General features: G+C 48.9%; 1 protein-coding gene across 1 annotated transcript in view; it reads right to left on the reverse strand.

The window, feature by feature from the left end:
• Window positions 1-15,876, reverse strand: part of LOC142566076 (coiled-coil domain-containing protein 125-like) — a 410,736-nt gene that overhangs the window by 88,389 nt on the left and 306,471 nt on the right. The window contains exon 5 of the mRNA XM_075676817.1: window positions 3,240-3,640. Within this exon, the coding sequence (XP_075532932.1) occupies window positions 3,240-3,640 (401 nt within the window). The remainder of the gene's footprint in view (window positions 1-3,239; window positions 3,641-15,876) is intronic.

Raw genomic sequence — 15,876 nt, forward strand, 5'->3', positions numbered from 1 at the left:
CCGGTCGAAACCACTGGGCACTCCAGCCAGGGTTTCTCTGATGCTGCTGAGACGACCCTCTACCTTTCTCCCTCCTACCCTCTCTTTCTTTTAATCCCATCTCCCGCACCCTGCCGGCGCTGGGCCGTGCTCCCGCATTTGTTGCAGAAGATACTGCCACCCTTTCATCCTGTCCCACAAGAACCACTTCTCAGTCCAAGTTGGCTAAGTAGATATGTGCCACGACGTTTGTGCCGCTTTTCAATGAGAAAAATGTGCTCAGCGGAATTCAACCCACACAACGCGAGCACTTGGCGGTGTGGCCGCTCGATGACGCCGTGGGCTTCGGCGTTGGAAACGCGAGGCACCAGTGCCGTCTGCGCGCCGATGACGCTGTTTTGACGGAGCTCGCTCGCTGGTCAGACCAGCGTTGTTGCCATGGCGACCACCCGCGTGAACAGCGTCGGCGGCGTCTTCAAACGCGGCGCTGGCTCGTCTTGAGGCGAAAAAGCCGCGGAGGTTTTTCACCACTGAAGAGGGTCGACAGCAACGAGGCCGTTTGGCGACGGTTTCAAGTGGGTGACTGCGACCGAAAATCTGAAGCGAGCGTGCTGATCTTTTCACAGCAAGTCCAACATCATTTCACCGGTGGCGCAGCAAAGCGCTCCGCTCTAGGTGCGGGCGCCATGTACAGTAACGCCACTCCGCTCGACCGAGCGACGGATCGCTGAGCCCAGAATTGCCAGATGGGGCTATTAATAGCCACATTGGGCGACTTTTTATGCGGGTTAACGCGAAAATTTTCCAGTTGGCTACATGGCTATATTTGGGCTATTTCTTTCTTAAGGACTTTCGAGTCCCGAGGACCGCGTCAACACTGACAAAATTCTCGAACGCCGGTTTGTGAAAACCCGAAGCTCATTGCTGCTACAAATATATGTAGGCAATCTCGAAGGCTGTGTTTCTAGGCAATGCCGGCGCTGGTAAGATGGCATTAATTCATGGCTGCCATGTTTACACATCATTCCACAGGTAAGCTCTCTTTGGCTGCGCGCCATCTGCTGCCGGTTCACACGTGGTACAGTAAGAAAAATGGCGGGCATGACAGCTGTCGAGTACGTGCTGCCTGCCGGCTGCTATACAGCGAACTATTATGCGGACTTAGTCAAGAGCTCAAGTATTCGCACGCATGTCGCGGAGCGTCACTCTCGCCCATGGTCGTTTAATGTTTATAAAGTTTCCTCGAAGCCTATTGCCTGGTTTTCCCGCAACTCACGGCGTTATTTATTTACCCAGTAACTTTATGACAAGTTCGCAATTGCGCCCGAAAGGCGAATCACCGATTGCGATAGGAAATTAGTAGATAGCTGTACGAAGTAAAGATAGTAGTTTTATCGGCCGTATTGGCTTACTAACTAAATTATCTTTGATAGAATGTGTAAGCGTGACTGAAAAGCACGTAGAAAGAAACAGACACACAGAGACTCTGTGTGTCGATCTGCTTCTAAGTCCTTGTTTAGTCGCGCTTACACATTATATCATGGATTCAAACCAACTCGCCCGTCAACGTGTTTTAACTAATTTAACCGGCACGGTGTCACACGCGCACAGGTAAACATGAACACATCTCGCTCGCTGACAGCAGAAACTCTCTATGAAAACGCTGGAGTTAGCAATCGGGACAGCAGCCACGAGCCAATTGAGATCCGTGCATCTGTCGCTTCACGCGAACGAAACGTCGAAAGCACGGCGCATACGAAGGTACCAGCACTACGCGCACCCTTCAAGCATCGCTTCGAAGATGAGACCACGCAGGCGTGCACTTTGGCCACGTCGCAGATCGCTTTCAAGGCACGAGCACTGGCAACACGTCCGTACGGCGTCTCCAAAGGCATCTACTGCGGCATTCGCGATTCACCTGGCCAACGCCGTAGTAGACGCCACGGTTGTGTCTGTACGGAGCGGCGGGCGAGGAGGACATCGAGGGACGCCAGCAGCCATAGTCGCGCCATAGTCGCGAATCCGGGCCGCGTACCTCGCTCGCTTTCGCCCACACGGAACCTCACGGCGACGGCAGAAATGTGTCCGTAGTGTCCATATAATTGCTATCGCAATAAATATTCGCAAGTTGTTTTAAGCAGGAAACACGATGGTTCGATCTTTGTGTACATGCTCAGCGAAGCGCAATAGTCACGACTGTCGATCAAAACGAAACATTCTCGTCTAGTTGTGGTACGCATGATCGCGAGAGCCCTGCATGGACATGCGCGCTCATCGAGTGAGAAGAATGATTTGTGATGGGGAAAGTTTCTTTCAGCAGAGACCAGTGCGGTGTTTAAATGCAAGGTAGCACGTTGAAATCATGGTTTCCACTACGCGATCAATAGGGCACATGCCTCATTCTGGTTGAAACAAACGTAGCGAATTGTGGTGATAGCCCCATGTGAGTCGGAGGGTACGAACATGTTCTGGCTGCAGTAGTCGTCTGGCTAACAAATTTTGCAAGAAAAATCTTGTCGCCTTCTCAAAACTCAGCATGGGCAAGTGGACCCATGCTGATCAGAAGGAACGGGAGAAAGACCCCTCTAACAACGGTTACTTTGTGTGCATTTTTTATTTTATTTATTTATACATACTGCAACCCTAATAAGGTTATCGCAGTTTTTGTTTTTAAAGAAAATATTTGTTTTTAAAAAGCGTCTGGTGCTGCGTAGTTTCCGAATGGATTAAGAAACTCGCCGAGTTTCTTGCTCCATTCCGCTATAGTAATCCTGCACGTGAATGCAAGCTGCAAAAGCAGTGGTCACTCGATCGTGACCAGCCGAAGCTGGTCCTCGTGGTTGGCGCTGGCAATGCGTTGCCCGACTCTTATGGGAAAATGCCTCGGGTAAAGCGAGGCGTGAACTAAAGTTAGCTCAGAACGTAGACCAATGACGTCATCAGTAAATCGGAAAAGAAATTCTTGGGTGCATTGTAACAATAAGTGATGTCCAACTCCACCTATGAGTGGCAGCTCTCACTAGAATTTTTTACGCAGATCTTGAGGTCAGTCTTGTGCAAGGTTGCATGCGACGGAAGCAATTTTGGAGCCGGAAATACGCGGTGAGATTTGGACACCACATAAACCGTCTGCGTTACACCACTAAACGTGTTGGCAATGCCTTTGGCTACTTTTCGCTCACAAAAAACTTGCGTCTGGCCACTTTTGGGCTTTGAGATGGCAATTTTTTGGCCATCTTGCAACCCCGTCGTGTACTCACGCTTTCCACGAGGTCGTCGACGAGGCTCCTGTCGGGCTTCTTGGCGAGCAGCGTTCCCAGCAGGTCCCTGCGCGACTGCACTTGGGCGAGGCGGCGCGTCAGCGTGCGGTTCCGGGCCAGCTGCACCTCGAACGCCTCGCGGTAGATGTCCGCCGTCTTGGCGCTGTCGCGCGCCTCGGCCTCGGCCCGCCGGGCGCGCTCGGCGAGCTGCGCCAGCTGGCGCTGCTTGTGCGCCGCCGCGTGGGCGCAGCGGCACGGCTCCTGGCGGGGGCCGCGGCACGCGCACGCGCCCAGCGCGGCCAGCTCGAGCGGCGACCGGGCGCTCGCCGAGGGCTGCAGGTACACGTCGCGCTCCTTGACGTCGGTCAGCGCCAGCAGCTCGTCGCGCTCGCGGCGGAGCACTGGGCACACAACCACATCCCACCTTGGACTCGAGCCGAAAGGCGTGCCACGAACTGTTGAAATGCGCTTTCTCTAAACTCACCGCGTTAATTACCCAATTAGTGAGATCGTTCTGCGATTGCGCCACCCGTAGGCCTAAATAGACACATAGAAACAACGGCATTATGGTGGCCAGAGGAGTAGGTGTGCCACCCGTCTGGAGCGTATAGTTCACCACATCTCCGCATCATGACGCAAAAGTGGCGCTCAGTGCAACGGTTCTCAGCGGCCGTCTGGTACTTGTGGCTGACGGTGCAAAACAAATGAAGCGCGCAGTGAAAAACTGCCATCTGCAGTCGTCGGTTTGTGCAATGAGGAGATACAGGTCTCTGTTATTGCGTGTTTGCAAGTTGCAAATATATGTTGAAGCTTCTACAACGAACAGGTGAGTGGCATGGTTGGCGGAAGCTCATCTGCGATGGCGAATGAGCGTAGTTCTCACTAAATAGTGGTGGTATTTCTGCTTCAGAGAAGCTCAACAAACAGACTTATTTTTTCGCTCCGAAATATAAATTATGGGCGCCTAAAGCAGCATTAATTGTTCTCGGCGCTGACAAGAGCCGTAGCAGACACCACTTGTGGGCGAAGGACGTTTTTCGGAACAGTTCCTTAGCGCGATTTCATCCATGTTGTGGGCGAAGAAATGTTTATCAAAGATGCAGTAATATGTTGCTTGCGCTCATGTCTATAATATGATGCCCGAGAAAATGAAAACATTTTTTGGCACTGTGATCACACAACGCGATTATGACCTCGAAGAGATCAGAGCAATAAGCTGCGAATGCACCCAATTAGGACGTCAAGATTTCTGTGCCAGTGCTTGCGGAGCTTGTCATCGCGTACGTGCTCGATCACTGGATATGGAAGAGTAAGGTTCCACGGCATTTTTTCTTTGAACGAAATTAGTTTTTAACATCACGCTCAATAAAGCTTCCTAGCGTTTGCGTTCCTCTACGTTAAACTAAACGTCTTGAAGGGGCACACACCGTAACGCCGCGCAAAGGTGCTTGCGTTTAAAGTACGTAAGGCGACAAACGCTGTTCCAAAAGCGTGTATCCAGAGAAATGTCGATGCTATCGCTGCCCCACAAAAATACGAAACGACGTCTACCAAGGCGAACCAAGTGGACGCGTCTTGTCAACCGCCATGACTCGCGAGCGTTCACGCGCCGGCAAGCATGATTTGGCGAAGCGAGTCTCGAAACTGTGCATCATAACTTTTAACAGACAATCCGTGTTTATATTTAGGTATATCTATACGCCTTGCCATATGACATTCCGTATATGCGGGTCACACTGCCACACCATTCTACCACGAACGTTGCTCATACCTTGTCTTGCATTCTTGACAAAGTTATTCCTCAGAATTTTGAGAATGACGGCTCACAAACAAATATAATGAAACAAAGCACCGACAGCCCATGCCTTTTATGTTAAATCTTGTCGGACACAAATATCAAAAGTGCGAAACAATAACCAGAAACTTGAAAATGACGTAACCTTTCATGGCGCGGCTGTGCGCTATATCCGGGATCGGCCCATGCAAGAGGCCACGTCTCTACCAGAAAGGTTGCCTCCATGCATAGCGTTCGCCGCTAGCGTTTCGCCGTAAACATTACGTTCGCACAGGCTGCTGTTGCCGGGAAGCAGTCGGGGACCTTTTAATGCTATCGTGGTCCACTCTTGAGGGCGAAGCTTAAGCGGCCTCCAAGTATTTAAGTTTGCGACAACGCCTCCACTGTGCCATCAACTTTATATATATATATATATATATGCCTTACAAATAGAGGTTACGGCGCTGAGCAGACGAGGACGAAGGCACACACAAACGACATATACGGGCGCCCTTATGCCGCCTATTGATTGCTGTGATCACTGTATTGGTGCCAGCACTATAGGACCACAGTTACCCCGCTACTGCTGTCGTCATGGCTGCTTCAGGAACACTTCCGTGTGTTGGCCTTTTGTTATGTGCTCCCCGTGCTACTGCTGTGCTTGATTTTTACCTGAGCTGACCGCCATGGAACGTGGGACTCCTGAAGGCGAACAGGCGAGCGTCGTGCGAAAGCGGGGTCCTCCGTTCAAGGATCAAAATAAACCACGCAGGAAAAACAACAAGGTGCCTGACGTCGATCGATCAAGAATCGTCGATGTCTCAAGGCGCGGCGATGATTTGAGACAACTCGCCGAGACGCTGGGCATAAACCTAAAAACTGTAAGGTCAATTGCAGTGACAGACCGTGAAGTGTCTCTGAAAACGGGGGGCTCCATCACAAAGTTTCGTGCCGACGTTGTCGCCGTCGTAACAAGAACTGTCGACGAGAACCCAGCGTTCACGCTGAAACAGATAAAGCAAACCGTTGAACACCTGGCCTCAGAATCAGCACCAGTTCTGTTGACCGCCTCCTCGACGCACACACCTACTCCATCAAATTAGCGACCCAGAGGCCGGTGGACCCCAATCGCTTCGACGTGAAGAAGAAGCGAAAATAGTATGCACAATGGTTACAAACCAATGGGCCCGGGGTTTGCCACTTTTACGTCGACGAAACAAATTACAATATATCGTGCTCAAAAAAATTCGGCCGCGCAAAAAGGACATGGCAGCCCTCCTGACGACAACTTCGATGAAAGGCGCAAAGGCGCGAACATCAACATCATCGCCTGCATGTCGGTGCGCTGCACTGGCGAATTGTCGAAAGAGTCCATTGGATCGCATTCAGTGACTTTCTCGCCGACGTTTCCGCCCTCTGAGGAGCCGGATACAGAGGCCGTCTTCACTTTCCACAACGCTCCCGCTCACAATCGCGCAGAACAGGCAAATCTGGTCAGCTCGAACCATTCCATGAAGCGCCTGCCGCCCTTTTTTAAATCCCGTTCAGGAAGTTAAATGTCCAGTTAAACAGTACCTCAGTGAGCGGCGCGACGCAGTGCTGGTGACTCCACTCGCACAATAGGAGCACAGGCGCTCGTTGCTGCGCAACACGCAAGGCCACTTGTTCAGCGCGTGGATTGCGCAGCATTTGAGAGGCACAACTTTTCTTTTGTTCAGGCTGCGCTCAGAGAGGAGAGCATGTAGTTGTTCTCGGTCTGTTTCTATAATCCCATTCAGGAAGCGCCCTGGTATCTTGTGAAAGTAAATACCGCATCGAATAAATTGCCACTTTTCGTTCAAAAGATCTTACCGTATCTTTGCACATCTGATGTCGAGCGAGATGTCTCATAAAATACATCACGACGCTATTTTGTCGGTTGTACTTCTTGCAGTCGATCCGAGATTCAGCTATTCGTTAATTTTCCACTTATATTTTACTAACACGCGGCAACCATCAAAGTGTAAGCCTAGGCAGTGATATATTCTTTTGAGGTCGGTTGCATAAGAAGGTTGCTGGCCATATTAGAACTGTAGTTCTAATATGACCAATTCAATTCATTTGTAAGAAAAAGGTATGACTCAATTTATATATCTCGCCCTTTAAAATATTTTTATATGAACGCAGCCCTTAAAGGAGAGTGCGTGCTGAATAGTCTTCATGGTGACGTCATGTGAGTCACCATCATAACACGGATTGCGCGTGTCAATTCGCCTCTTCTCTAACACGGTATCTTGCGCGAGTTCCTCAGAACAGCGCATCATCAGTCACTAGTGCTCACGTCATGTTAAATGAGCGATAGAAACAGCAACCTGCCCTTTGAAAACTATATTTATAAACCTCCCGGCAGGTAAGGGGAGTTGACGCTCGCGTGCGAATGTGGTAACGTCGCGTGGGTCACTAGTGATCACCTCATTCGACTTCGTGATAGTGAGCAGGTCGTACGTTTTTCAAAGCCCTTTATTTTGACGTGCATATCGGCAGGTTAGGAGAGTGCATGGTTAGGCGAGAACCGTGGTGATGTCACGTGAGTCACTAGTGATCACGTCGTTCTACTTTGTCATAATGAGCAGGTTGTTACTCTTTGAAAGCCGTTTCGTTTGATATGCATGTCGGCAGGTTAGGAGAGTGCATGGTTGGGTGAGAACTCTGGTGACGTCACGTCAGTCACAAGTGATCACCTCATTCTTTGTGATAATGAGCAGGTTGTTACTCTTTGAAAGCCGTTTCCTTTGATATGCATGTCGGCAGGTTACTAGAGTGCATGGGTGGGTAAACCGCGTGGTGACGTCACGTGAGTCACTAGTGATCACCCCATTCGGCTTTGTGATAATGAGCAGGTTCTTGCTCTTCAAAAGCCATTTCGTTTGATATGCATGTCGGAGAGTGCATGGTTGGGTGAGAACTCTGATGACGTCACGAGAGTCACAAGTGATCACCTCATTCTTTGTGATAATGAGCAGTTTGTTGCTCTTTACCGCCACCGTTGCAGGTGCAGCGGTGGCGTAGAGGCAGAGCATCCGCCTCGCGTGCAAGAGGACCGTGGTTCGAATCCCGGTGCCATGCAATTTTCCACCGGAATTAAAAAAAAGGCAAAAAAAATCCGCATGTTGATAAAATTGTATAAACAGGCCTGGAGTGCAGCCTGATCCCGGTAACGCACTCCCTCACCAGAGCAGGATTGGCCACCCTGGTGCAGTACTTGGCCACTGCCTCCTATATGAATACAACAGTCAAACCCCGGCCCTCAGTCCCCAGCAGCTGCCAAGCAACTGACCACGGCGGTCAGACCTGCGACGCAGCACAGGGTGCTAAGAATCCCTGGTTGGTTCCGGACAGGCTGCCATTGGAATCTGAACCTTGCAACGTTTAACGCCAGAACGTTATCTAGTGAGGCGAGTCTAGCAGTGCTATTGGAGGAATTAGAGGGCAGTAAATGACGTATAATAGGGCTCAGTGAAGTTAGGAGGACGAAAGAAGCATATACAGTGCTGAAAAGCGGGCACGACCTGTGCTACCGGGGCTTAGCAGAGAGACGAGAACAAGGAGCCGGATTCCTGATTAATAGGAATATAGCGGGTAACATACAGGAATTCTATAGCATTAACGAAAGAGTGGCAGCTCTTGTTGTGAAACTTAATAAGAGGTACAAATTGAAGGCCGTACAGGTCTACGCCCCTACATCCAGTCATGAAGACCAAGAAGTTGAAAGCTTTTATGAAGACGTGGAATCAGCGATGGGTAAAGTCAAAATACACTATACTGATGGGCGACTTCAATGCCAAGGTAGGCAAGAAGCAGGCTGGAGACAAGTCAGTCGGGGAATATGGCTTAGGCTCTAGGAATAGCACGAGCTAGTTATTAGTAGAATTTGCAGAACAGAAAAATATCCGGATAATTAATACCTTCTTCCGCAAGCGGGTTAGCCAAAAGTGGACGTGGAGGAGCCCGAATGGCGAGACTAGAAATGAAATAGACTTCATACTCTGCGCTAACCCTGTCGTCATACAAGATGTGGACGTGCTCGGCAAGGTGCGCTGCAGTGACTATAGGATGGTAAGAACTCGAATTAGCCTAGACTTGAGGAGGGAACGGAAGAAACTGGTACACAAGAAGCCAATCAATGAGTTAGCGGTAAGAGGGAAACTAGAGGAGTTCCGGATCAAGCTACAGAACAGGTACTCGGCTTTAACTCAGGAAGAGGACCTTAGTGTTGCAGCAATGAACGACAATCCTTTCCTGCTGCAACCGTGGGTAAAGTGTGCTTGTGGCCTTCTTTGGCTGCGATTCGGCGTGAATGGAGACTATCATACATGATTACATGGTTTGAAGTGTATGATATCCACATGGGTGGAAAGGCCTTCAAAATGGTGATTCCCACAAAACGGACCATGTCCATACTGAGAGCAGGTGGGGCACCAAGTGTGAGCGACACATTAGCGGCCACCCAAAGAACAAAAAGAAACGTGCAGGTAGGAAAGGAGGTAACGCTAGAATGCCGGGTAATTCATGTCGCTGTGTTGGCTATGGCAGCAGGTGCCTGCGTCACCCGATTGATTCGCAGTGCAAGTTATGGCGACTGTCAATGCAAACAGGTGGGGCACTGTCCAATCTGCTTGCGCTGCTGGTTGTCATTTGTTACTAGACCGCCATGTGCGACGTAGGCAAGCACTGTGCCTGAAGTTGAATAGCTGAATGTGGTGTAAGCGAGCTGTATTGCGTGAATGCCCACTGTCATGTGGATCTTAGCCAATGTACAGTGTATTGTCTGAACCTTATGCGGTGATTGAATGCAGAGTTTAATTTGATAATGGTCGCCGTGTTATGTTTCTTTGATGTGGCGACCTGGTCAGCTGCATGGGCAACAGCCTCCCGAAGTAACCGTCTGCTCCTGCAGTCCACACAGTGACTCCCAATTTACATGCACCGTAATTGGTGCTCTCCCCATTCGAACTTTCCTGCTGCAGCCGCGGGCAAATTATGCTTCTGGGCCTTCATCGGCCGTGATGTGGCCCATATTGAGAATGTGGGGCACCAAGTATGAGTTACACATTAGCGGCCCCGAAAGAACAAAAAGAAACGTGCAGGTTCGAAACGAGGTAACGCTAAAAGGCCGACTAGGCCATGTCGCTGTGTTGGTTGCGGCAGCAGATGCCTTGCGTCACCCGATTGCTTCGCAATGCAAGTTGCGGCAACTCTCAATGCAAACAGATGGTGCACTGCCCAATTTTCTTGCTGCTACTGATTGTCGCTCGTTACCAGATCGCCATGTGCGACGACGAAAGTGAGCAGTTTACGAGCTCGCGTTAACGGCTTGAGCGTATCTCGAATTGCAAATTTTAGTGCTGCTCTTGCACGAGAAGGTGCACTGCTTTTCTTCTGCCTATAAAGTCGCACGTCCTGTTCCCTCACTAGTGGCTTGTTTGTATGGGCGTCAGTAGAGGCTCTTTAGTCTCCTGGCGATAAAACGCGGCAGCTGAGGCATGCCGGAAAGCCAACGAGGCGAGCACGGCGCGTGCCCAGCGTACGCAACAGGTATAAAGCGGCAATATTGGATATTGCACTAAAAGAAGCATTTCCGGATGGATGGTTGGATAGATATTATAAGCGTCCCCTTTGGAACGGGGCGGTGGGGTGCGCCACCAAGCTCTTGCTACTATACTGCCTAATATCGTGCCTAGGTTAAACAAGAAAAAAAAAACACTCTGAACTACCACGCCCAAATTTTCTGATCCCCTATTGCGAACTGTGCTTTTGTACGTCTCCGTCTTTTGTCGTTTCCCTACTTTTCTTCCACTAATCCTCCAGTCGCCTCTTACTAATGTCTATTGCGGACATGTTTGCTTTACCATTGCTCCCTCTGAACCCAAGGGCTTCAAGGAGGCCAGTGGTGCCTAAATCGACCGCTGGGTAGACGTCTTCACATTCTAATAAAGCATGCTCTGTAGTTTCCCTAGCTTTACCGCAGCAAGCACATGCTTCTTCTTCCTTCTTATATCTCGCTTTATAGGTGCGTGTTCTAAGGCATCCCGATCTCGCTTCGAAAAGTAATGAGCTTCCCTTTGAGTTATCATTTGAGTTCCCGTTGAGTTCCGCTTCCTGTTTAAGTAGCGCCATCTGTCGAGCCCCCTGATAAGTTCCATGCGCTGCCGCTTCTCATTTTCGAACCACTGTGGAAGGTACAGTTTCCCTTCTCTGTCATTCCCGAGGCATCTCGCGAGAGGACTCGCGCTTGGCTGCCGCTCTCCGAGCACCGGCCTTCGGAACGCAGCGGCCGTTTTTAAGCGCGCCGCCTTGCGCGCGCTAATTTGAGGACGTGCCTCAATTCAGCGCTTCTCGGCCTCATGACGACAAACGTGGCGGTGCGGTCAGACGGCTATCACAAGTAAAGGTGTGTGGCGTGTCGGATTCGACCAGCGGCGGCGTAGTGGTCGTCTCTACAGGCTTTCCCGCTCAATTTAATCCAAGCGCCAGTGAATTTCATCCGAGCGCCAGTCAATTCAATCCGAACGCCAGTCAATTCAATCCGAGCACCAGTGATTTTAATCTAAGCACCACTCAATTTAATCAAAGTGCCAGCCGAAATACTCCAAACGCCAGTGAATTTAATCCAGGCATAACGGAGTTCAAGAGCCTTTGAAGTTCTAGACTTTTGAATATTTGCGAACATGTTATGAGTTAATACCTTGAAAATCAAAGAGCGAGGTGAGAGACCCGTAGCTATCCTGCCACGTGACTGACGACCATTTTTGGAGGTTTTTAATCACTACTTCGTTATGAGAGCGACACAGCTGATGACAATTCTCGAAATTAATTGAAAAGAGAGGTCAACATGAGTACGTTGAGTTAATGATACACATGTGATTTGGTCATGGCTATCAAAGGGAACAATAAAGGGTGATTCGATGATAATCACTAGGCGCTCGCAGGGAGACTTCGGTACCCGCCGTGGTTGCTCAGTGGCTATGGTGTTAGGCTGCTGAGCACGAGGTCGCGGGATCGAATCCCGGCCACGGCGGCCGCATTTCAATGGGGGCGAAATGCGAAAACACCCGTGTACTTAGATTTAGGTGCACGTTAAAGAACCCCAGGTGGTCGAAATTTCCGGAGTCCCCCACTGCGGCGTGCCTCATAATCAGAAAGTGGTTTTGGCACGTAAAACCCCATAATTATTATTATAGGGAGACTTCGGTCGCTATGCAGCGAATACGATTGACCATTAATAATAATATTTGGGATTTTACGTGCCAAAACCACTTTCTGATTATGAGGCACGCCGTAGTGGAGGACTCCGGAAATTTTGACCCCCTGGGGTTCTTTAACGTGCACCTAAATCTAAGCACACGGGTGTTTGCGCATTTCGCCCCCATCGAATACGATTGACCATTCTACTACGATATCCGCAGCCTCCAATCAAACACCTTGTCATCGATACCATGAAAACAGTCATGAGTAACATTTAATTACCTAGTACACCTAACTGATATGGTCGAGTAACTAGTGAGCACAAGTGAAATACAATGCGCAGTTCGGGGCTCTCGTTGTTTTACGCTACATAACGTCATATATATCCAATGAAATGCGATGAAACCAGTGACTCACTATGCCTACTATGAACTCGTATGCTTAAGTCATTGGTGAATATTATTCATCTATCTTACTATCACTGAGGCAGCTTTCACTCGTGAGTGCTGTCAGTAGTATTAATCAAGCTGTAGCAAGATGAGCACTTTTGTGTTACCACTGCCAACTGATACCGTCGAGTTTTTAGGGATCGTTAGTGATGCGCTCACTGCAATGTTCTCCATATTTCATGCAGAATAGTGTAATAGTTTTCAAATGAAAGTAATTCAGACGGCGATTCAATAACTATAAATAATAACTACAGGAAGTACTAAGATTGAGTCACTAGCGATGAAGAATCACTTTGTATAGTCTGATGGTCACAGCCATCATTTATGCACGCCGTCAATGGTATAAATGAAAGTGTCAATAAATGAGAGTTTTGATCAGTCAACATTGCTAATTGACACCACAGAGCCATTAATGATCACTAGCGATAAGCTCTGTTCCGTGTTCTTGTACTTTTATGCTGCATAGCGTCGTGCATGTCAAATCATAAGTAATTCGAACGATGATTCAAGATTAATAGCGTGGAGATGCTTAGAATTAGTCACTAGTAATCACGAATCACTTTGTTTGGTATGACAGCGGTAGCCACCATTCGTTCATTTTGCCACAGGTATGAATGTGTTTCCCTAATTACGTTCCTCTGAGATTGCTGATGTGATCGAATTGCTGGTGGTGAATGGTGACTATGTTCACTTTAATTTTCTCGACTACTCAGAAATCACAGCTTCTTCGGCATAAAATGAAATGTTGCTCAAGAGGTGATTAAGTTATGACAATTATGAACTGAGAAGTTTGAGCCAGTAGTATATATCAATAATGTTTTACCATTATAGCGTTTAGTGGTGCGCGCTGCAATTGAGTAAAGTTTCAATAAACCAGCAATAATTTGAAGAATATGAAGAAGATCAGCGAGTCATTAGCAATAAATAGTGGTATTGCACAGTTCTGTGTTGTCGGGTATTTACAATCCTTGACTGTAAGGGTATCTCATGAACAGTCGTTAGCAGGGTAATCAGATTATGGTGTGTAGGCTCTTATCTGTTTTACTCAGGGAGATGACAGATCAGGTCACATTTCCCGTAGTCGCACAGTCGTTCTGATAGGCGGTGTGTACAGGCGTCCTAACGCTTCCGTCGAGTACATGATGCAATTGCACGATTTCCTGATCAGCCGCCTTACATACCATCTCCCATTTCAGCGGTTGACCCAAGCGCAACAACTTCGCATAGACGCAATGATTCGCAAAGCGACGAAGCTGGCCCATGGCCTCCCGAACTATACTTCCACACACCGTCTCCTTAACTTAGGGACACATAACACACTAGGCGAGCTGCTAGAGGCACATTGGGTCAGCCATCGCCAGTGCCTCCTACTCACTCCTACTGGCCGCCATCTTCTCACACGGCTAGGATACTCTGTCCAACCCCTTGAGTCTGAAACCCGTCCAACGATGTTATCGTCAGCGATACGCCAAGCACTAATATTCATCCATTGCCACGTAATATGCACCAGGAGCATGACAAAGGGCGGCGCGAAGCCCGTGTACGATACATCGGCCGCATGCTTGCAAACATCCCGGAAACACATACTTTATACACGGACACATCACGCACTCAAGAGGGCTATACCTCGGTAGTTTTGGATGGCACCGAATCCCTGAGAGACTCTGCTGCAATGCGCGGAACAAATGCCGCTTACGGAGAAATTCTCGGTGTTGCTCTTGCAATTCGATACGCCATCCGTGTTCCTGAGGAAGTGTATATATTGACGGACTCGCAACAGGCATGCCGGGCGTTCCTATCAGGACATAGCATCCCGAGAGCGGCGCACCAAATTCTCAAACAGATCCCGCAAAATACACCAACCACACCTCCCCATATCCACTTACTCTGGACCCCTGGTCATACCTCGCTGCCGGGTAACGAACGCGCACATGCGGTTGCCCGAGAAATTTCCCTCCGGGCGACTCGGCGTGGTGAGGCGACTAGTTCAGAGTGGGGGGATCCATTGCTTCGTTACAAAGACATACTCCGTCATTATACACGCATTCGTCGCACCCACGCCGCATCACCGCCGTCCTTCTCAAGGGAGGAAGCAGTGGCATTACGCCAGTTACAAACCGCAACTTTTCCAAATCTTGTCTCTCTCAATAAATTCTACCCACACTGTTATGCAGATCGTTGCCCTGGCTGTGGCAGCTCGCCCACAATCTTCCACGTCACGATTGAGTGCACTGCAAACCTCTTTCCTCCCTTGCCAACTCTCCTTTACCCCCTACGCAACAAAGAGCTGTGGGGCGATGCCCTCCGCGATGGACCTCCCGAGGTCCTCCGAGCTGTGATACAACGGGCTCGAAACATCGCCGGAATCATCTTAGGGACCCTGGACTGAGGGTTCCTCCCACACTGCTCTCGCCATTCAAATATTATTAATAAAGATGTTTTACTCTCTCTACACACCAAGGTAAATGCCAGAACCAAGCTGATATTAACCGCCGATTTCAATCTGGCAGGAATATACTGGGATAACCTAACGTATAGGGCTGGAGAAAAGGAAAGCTGTGACCAATTGGTGCAAATAATGTTTAGCTTCTCATTATCGCCGCTAGTTAACCATCCAACAAGGCAGCAGGGAGGCGCCGCATCAGTGCTAGTCCTGGCATTTGTTTCGAACACTCACAAACCAGAAATTAGCATAGAAGATGGTATTTCTGATCATAAAATGATTTTGTAGACCTTTTATGGGCTAACGTGACAGGCGGGTCACCAAGATCATCCTTACATTGATTTTAAAGATTATGGAAGAGCAGATGACGTTAGCATCATAGATTATTTAGAAACTGTGTTTGAGGATTTCACACTACTGCCTTCATATGATATTAACGGATTGTGGGAGAAATTTAAGGGTGCCATAAAACACTGTGAAGAAAATTTTATCTCCACTCCCCCAATACGTAAACGAACAAATAAAAAACACTATGTATTACCCGCAGTATCATCCACTTGAAGAGAAAATTGCGAAGGATGCGCAGGAAAAACCATAACCCAGTGGAAATCGCGCATCTATCGGCTGCGTTTAAGTTTGAATTAAAAAAAGGCGAGAGATTACTTTTTCTCGAATACTCTGACGAACTTCATGCACAGTCAGCCGCACAAATTCTGGCTCTATCTGTCACAACCTGAAAACCCAATA

The sequence above is a fragment of the Dermacentor variabilis genome, unplaced genomic scaffold (assembly GCF_050947875.1).
Source record: "Dermacentor variabilis isolate Ectoservices unplaced genomic scaffold, ASM5094787v1 scaffold_12, whole genome shotgun sequence".
NCBI lineage: Eukaryota > Metazoa > Arthropoda > Arachnida > Ixodida > Ixodidae > Dermacentor > Dermacentor variabilis.